This window comes from Toxorhynchites rutilus, chromosome 1, assembly GCF_029784135.1.
Source record: "Toxorhynchites rutilus septentrionalis strain SRP chromosome 1, ASM2978413v1, whole genome shotgun sequence".
NCBI classification, from domain to species: Eukaryota; Metazoa; Arthropoda; class Insecta; order Diptera; family Culicidae; genus Toxorhynchites; species Toxorhynchites rutilus.
In genome coordinates, this window is record NC_073744.1 from 80,097,294 (window position 1) to 80,103,293 (window position 6,000).

At 39.0% G+C, this 6,000-nt stretch overlaps 1 protein-coding gene across 15 annotated transcripts in view; it reads right to left on the bottom strand.

Annotated features, from left to right (window-relative positions):
- LOC129763045 (tensin-2) overlaps positions 1-6,000 on the bottom strand; it is a 518,244-nt gene that overhangs the window by 93,171 nt on the left and 419,073 nt on the right. For 14 of the 15 annotated variants that reach the window (XM_055761768.1, XM_055761769.1, XM_055761782.1 and 11 more), the window contains one exon: positions 377-943. The exons of the other annotated variant lie outside the window; for it this stretch is intronic. In XM_055761768.1, coding sequence (XP_055617743.1) covers positions 377-943 — 567 coding nt within the window. The remainder of the gene's footprint in view (positions 1-376; positions 944-6,000) is intronic. 15 annotated transcript variants of the gene reach the window in all.

Genomic DNA, 6,000 nt, shown 5'->3' on the forward strand with positions numbered 1-6,000 from the left:
ACTCCAAGCTGACGTTCAGAGAGAAAGAGGGATCTGCTCCCATACATACAAACATTTGAAAACTCTTGAAAAATGTGCTTTAATTTGTTCATTTCACCCTTTAGCACACGAACAAGCAGTTTTTCTGTTGAAGATGATATGTTTTCTGCCAACGCTAGTTTGGGTGAAGCCAAAAACAGTTTATTCTAACTTTTAGCTACAAATATACCCCGTTTTTGAATATGACTATTTGTTCGTATTTATTCTTCAATATTCCAAATACATGTCTCAGATCAGAAACTACGCAATCAGGGCGTAATTATTAAGAATGTAAAACTCAAATGATCAAATGTTATCTGTGGTTCAGAGCAAAATAGTGTTCAAACAAAACACTTACGATTAGCGGGTCCACTGCTGGAGATCCCCGAGTCCATAGACAGCGTCAGCGGACTTCTCACCGAATCACGAGCGTCAGCTTGGCTGCACCTAAGCTGCGTCTGCTGTTGCTGCTGCTGCTGACTTTGAGATAGATTTTGATTGTGGTTCAGATCGTACGCGTTACCATTCACTATCACATCGCGGTAGTTCCCGCCACCACTATCGTTATGATTGACACTATGATTAGCACTTGCACTCTCACCGCTACCCGCAGCAGCTCGACCACCGTTCACAATGGCCCCCACACGGTTGCTACCATTGGTAGCCGTGCTTTGGTAGCGTTTGACACTTTCGTAGCTGTAGCTCGATGCGCTGCTCCGCAGTGGCGGTGCTACTGGCGAAGGACCACTTCCGCCTGCAGTGTTTCCGTTGAGGATCGATTTGGTGTTGCTGAATTCGGCCGGTGGTGAGATTAGCGTCTGCTGAATGACACCACTACCACTGCTTCCGGTTGGCGATCTGGGACTCTTAAGGATCGTTGCGTACAGGGAACCATCCAGTGGACCCTGCGTGTGGCTCGATTCGTCTGAAAAAGCAGAATGAAACATACGTTTGACGATTTGGTAGCAAACTATTATGGATTGTATTCGACTGGTGGCCTTCGCACTGTGCTCAGGCAACGGTCAATGTTGCGGTCGGTAAATTCCATCTGTTTCGGGGATTAGATAGGTCTCCAAATATGGTAGCACCTCAGAAGGCTCGTTTGCCTTCCCACTGATGGGGTGAAGGAGAGTCAGGGCGGGTGAGAGTTCAAGCATCACATCGTATCAAAGGATGACAATAATAACACGAAATTTGGCAAAACTCTGGTTTTCCCCACTTCAAGGGGAAAACAACCGTACCAGTTGATAAGACCACCGACACAAGAGCAATAACACACTTTATCACCTGTCAATCGTTCGCAATGGACTGAAACCGGCGGACCGTCAATTTCGGATGTTTAGTGTCAAACGTTGCAGCGAATGTATAAGGGTATCGCATGTTTCAACAGATTAACGCTCGTTTTGCGCAATGCGTTGGCGCGTGGATATGCAAACGAATTTTTGCTGCTACTGTTTGGTGGTTTCGGAATGTATGCTTGGTACCACATTGATCATTGCTGCTGCTGCTACTGAATAACTAGAATAATTGGTTTCAATTTCTAAGGCGGACCGGTTCGGCGGGTTTCCGGTCAAGTCTAGTTCAAAAGCTACCATAACTCAAGTAGCGACTGAAAATACTTCATTAATCCAGGTCTTTGAAATGAACGATGAATGAAAAACTAAAAGGAAGGTGTTAATTATTAAAGCTTTACGGTAGGCATTTTTATTATGTTATGTATAGGGTCCTGGCATTGCTAGTCGTAATGGAATTTTGGGCCTAGATCCAGTAGTTAATTAGATGCAAAAAAATCGCTCACCAAGTCACCATACGTAAGAGCAAGTGACTGGGAAAAAATTGTCTATTGAATTAATCGATGTTTTGTCGATGCTAAACTCAAATTGAAGTCAACCCAGCTCTGTATAACATTCACTGGGTTTGCCCAAATAAGTAAACGAATTTGAGTGCGCTTTCGTTTGGCGGTCGTTCCAAAAGTGGATCTTCCCGCGGCAAACCGTACCGGTTGCCGTTGGTTCGAAATTCATCGATTTTAATTATAGATTATGACACACATACAAACCGGTGTTCCTTCTCTTCCCTCGTGAGAGCTAGGCCGAACCGACGGTACCCACAATGGATTATGATCCGCTTTGAAACACGAATTTTGCAAACGATGCGTAACTTCGATCAAGACGTCATTTCAACACCAAACTTAGACAGTTAGGAATCAACCAAAAAATAACACTTTTATCGTAGCGTTCTTTTCGCTTCGTCTGTTATCGCCACGATGTTGAATGCTACCACGCGCCGTCACGATAAGTTACCTCTAGGTTCACTCGACAAACATACGACAATGTTTGGAATGCGTCACCTGATTGCGCGACCGATAAGACCGACTGAGAGTTTGCTCGCAAATACGCACATTCTGAGCAGCCGAGGAAACCGAATTCACGCGCGCTTCGAATGACGAAATTCAATCACAAAGTTCACTCGTTATCGACACATTCGGTACTTACACAGAACCATTTTCTAGGGGTGGCAGGAAGAGCGGTTTTCAGTGTGGTGACAGCCAGTGGTTGCGACGGCGCTCCAAATTTGTCATAGACTAGCGGTCTGACGCTGGGACTGTGGGAAACCGCTGACCGCTGACCATGTCGCACAGCGTGAATTACCGTGAAGTTTCTGAAGTTCGCACAATAAAAACGCGATACGCGACACAATGCACTCTCGCCATAGGAAGGAAGGACAAAACGAACAACAAACTGATCCCGATTAATCTTGATTTCGCGATTTTGTTGTGTTGACTATATGTATTCCTCCAAACACATGAACTGCAGCGCGAGCAGGTGACGAGAACTGAATTGCGCTTTTCACAGTTCGTGTGTTTCCCGGCAGAAGACGACGATCGATGGCGTGAAAGCATTTCGCCTCTCTATCTTGCATGTACAGTGGGTGAAATTGGGATTGAGAGCGGTAATATTTCGGCTCTGTCGATGGGTGTAACCTGAGACGATACCAGACAACGATTCCGGACCAGTAAACTGTCAAACTCGATCCAGCTGCTGATTGGTTAGTTCTATGGAGTTACCAATAATGTTTGAAAATACAATTCTTCATAATGTATTCACGGAACGATGTCGGGAGCTAGCTTCCATGACAAAGAATAAAAGAAAAATATAATTAGTTGCAAAATATGTAAGCATTTTGTACTGCATCAACAAAATGTAACTATTCGCAGAAGAAACGATACGAAAAATATATGTCACGGACGTGGAGATATAATCTTCACAAATCTTACATTGTTTCCAACCTAACATCTCACATGGTTCGGTATCCCTGTTGTTCGCACTTGGTCGAACAAATAGCAAAAAGAAGAGTAAGAAGCCAATTGTCAGGCCTCGGTCTCAGCGCACAACATCGTTTGATATCGAATTTTTCTCGCTCATTCATCAAGAATTAATTTATAGCACATGTTATGGCATCCCGGTTTATTACATTAAATGAGCTTAAAAATAACAGAAAATGTGATACTCCTCCATATTGGTATATCATTTGTATTATATATATATCAGCCATTCCATGTCAAACCGATATAGTGGTTTATAGATTTTCATCAAAAGTATTCTGGGACTTAGTTTTTTTTCCGAGAACGAAACGAAAAATATGGTTTTGGGTGCCAATAAAAACAGTTATTTCGATTTTTCATTCGGAACTTCGAAATGTTGATTTGCACAATAATATAACTTATGCAAAATATTGACTCATTCGGACTTCATTTACTGGTGTCACGAACGTTAAAATTTGAGTCATCGAAAATCGGAGTTTTTAACAAAAAATTTTACTGCCAAATGTCTTAAAATGGCATGACACGTCGAGATTTACAGTTATCTAGAAAAAAAAATGTTTTGTGAAAAATCGATTTTTCAGGCGAAAAAACGACTAAGTGCAAGAAAACATTTCTTTGACAAAAAAAATTCGAGATAACTGTAGATGATAACTGTGTGTCTGCTATTGAAATGAAACACAAATTTCTGCATTACTCGAAAAACATGAAGCAAATGAAACCAAATTAGTCATATGGAGGTTTTAGGGTGCAATAAATGTTTTTACGGTGGTTAGATACTCCTCTCCCCTTTCTTAGGGGAGACTGTCATACAAATGCAACACAAATTTCTGTAGTACACAAGAATTAATAAAGCAAATGAAACCAAATTAGGCATATTGAAATTTTAGGGTGTAAAAAATGTTTCTATGATGATTAGACTCCCCACCCCCCTCTTTGGGGGGGGGGGGGCTGCCATAAAAATAAAACACAAATTTCGGCATTACTGGAGAATAAATCGGGCAAATGAAACCAAATTTTGCATGTGAAGGTTTTAGGGTGCAATGAATATTTCTATGATAGTTAGACTCTCCACCCCCCTCTCTAAGGGGGGTGGGGTGTGACTGCTATACAAATGAAACACAAATTTCTGAATTACTCGAGAATTAATCAAGCAAATAAAACCAAATTTGGCATGTGAATGTTTTAGTGTGCAATAAATGTTTCTATGGTGGTAAGCCTCTCCACCCCTCTCTCAAAGGGGGGAGCTGCCATACAAAATTCAACGGGGTCGATTAGAAGATCCATCAATGAACAGTTTTGCGATTGGACCCATGAACTTGTTCATAGTAAGAAAATGTGAATGTTTGAAGGTACTGATAACAAAAAACAAATTTTGGGCGGGAAGAAGTTTGCCGGGTCAGCTAGTATATATATATATATATATATATATATATATATATATATATATATATATATATATATATATATATATACATATATATATATATGTATATATATATATATATATATATATATATATATATATATATATATATACATATATATATATATATATATATATATATATATATATATATATGTATATATATATATATATATATATATATATATATATATATATATATATATATATATATATATATATATATATATATATATATATATATATTCTAATAATGAAAAATGTACTGTTTTCAATTTTCTTAATAAAAGCCTCTTGCTATCTTGAACAACAATACGTTGAGCCACAATATTCTTCGAAAAACTTCCCCATATTACAAATATAGTAAAGGACTTAAATATTCAATTTTCCACATTATTTACAATAAAGTAAATAAAAGTTTCAAATTCAATCGAATTCAAAAAGTGGTCCACAAAATCACTTATTGAAATACGAGTGGCGTTTCAAGAGAAATGTGAATCGAGAGAATTGTGAATATTCGGAATTATTCTAATCTAAAATCGACTTTGGGAGGATAAGATTAAATCAATTACGTTGAACCGTCTGCTTTTTATCGAGAGCAAAATAAAACCGACACGAAACAATGTTATTGCACGAGAGTGAGTCAGTCACTCACTTCGATCAGTGCAGTAGAAAACTCAAAAATTCCACGACGAGTGTCATAAAATCTCAATTGTTCGTAAGTTGAAGAGAGTCCGAACAGCTTCTTACCATGAACTGTGCCGAATAAGATTAATCGTTTGTAGCATGCACTCACGATAGACATTGCGTAGTAGAAGCAATCATTCGAGAGTGTATGCAGCAGGGATCTCTCTTTCACCTTGCTTGCTTGAGATCTTGGTAGCTCACCGTTCCAAGTACTCTCTCTGTGTATAGATGGAGAATAAAATAGCATCGCCTGATTATTGTGATTTCAAAACATCCCTTTGGATCAGATTTGGATATACAGTGAAACCTGTTTTTGTGCGGTTTTTTTTGCGCGAATTATTTTTTGCGATTTTTTTTGTGCAGTTTTTTGTTCTTATGCGTTTTTTTGTACGGTATATGAAAAGAAGCATATTTGACGAAGTTCTCGTCCATTTAGTTTTTTTTCGATGGTTTCTATGCATTTCAGCGCGAAAAAAGCATATTTGCGTCTCAATTATCCACTTCTGAAATCATTCCCCTCCTCCCATAAAATGCTCTTAGTTTTTCT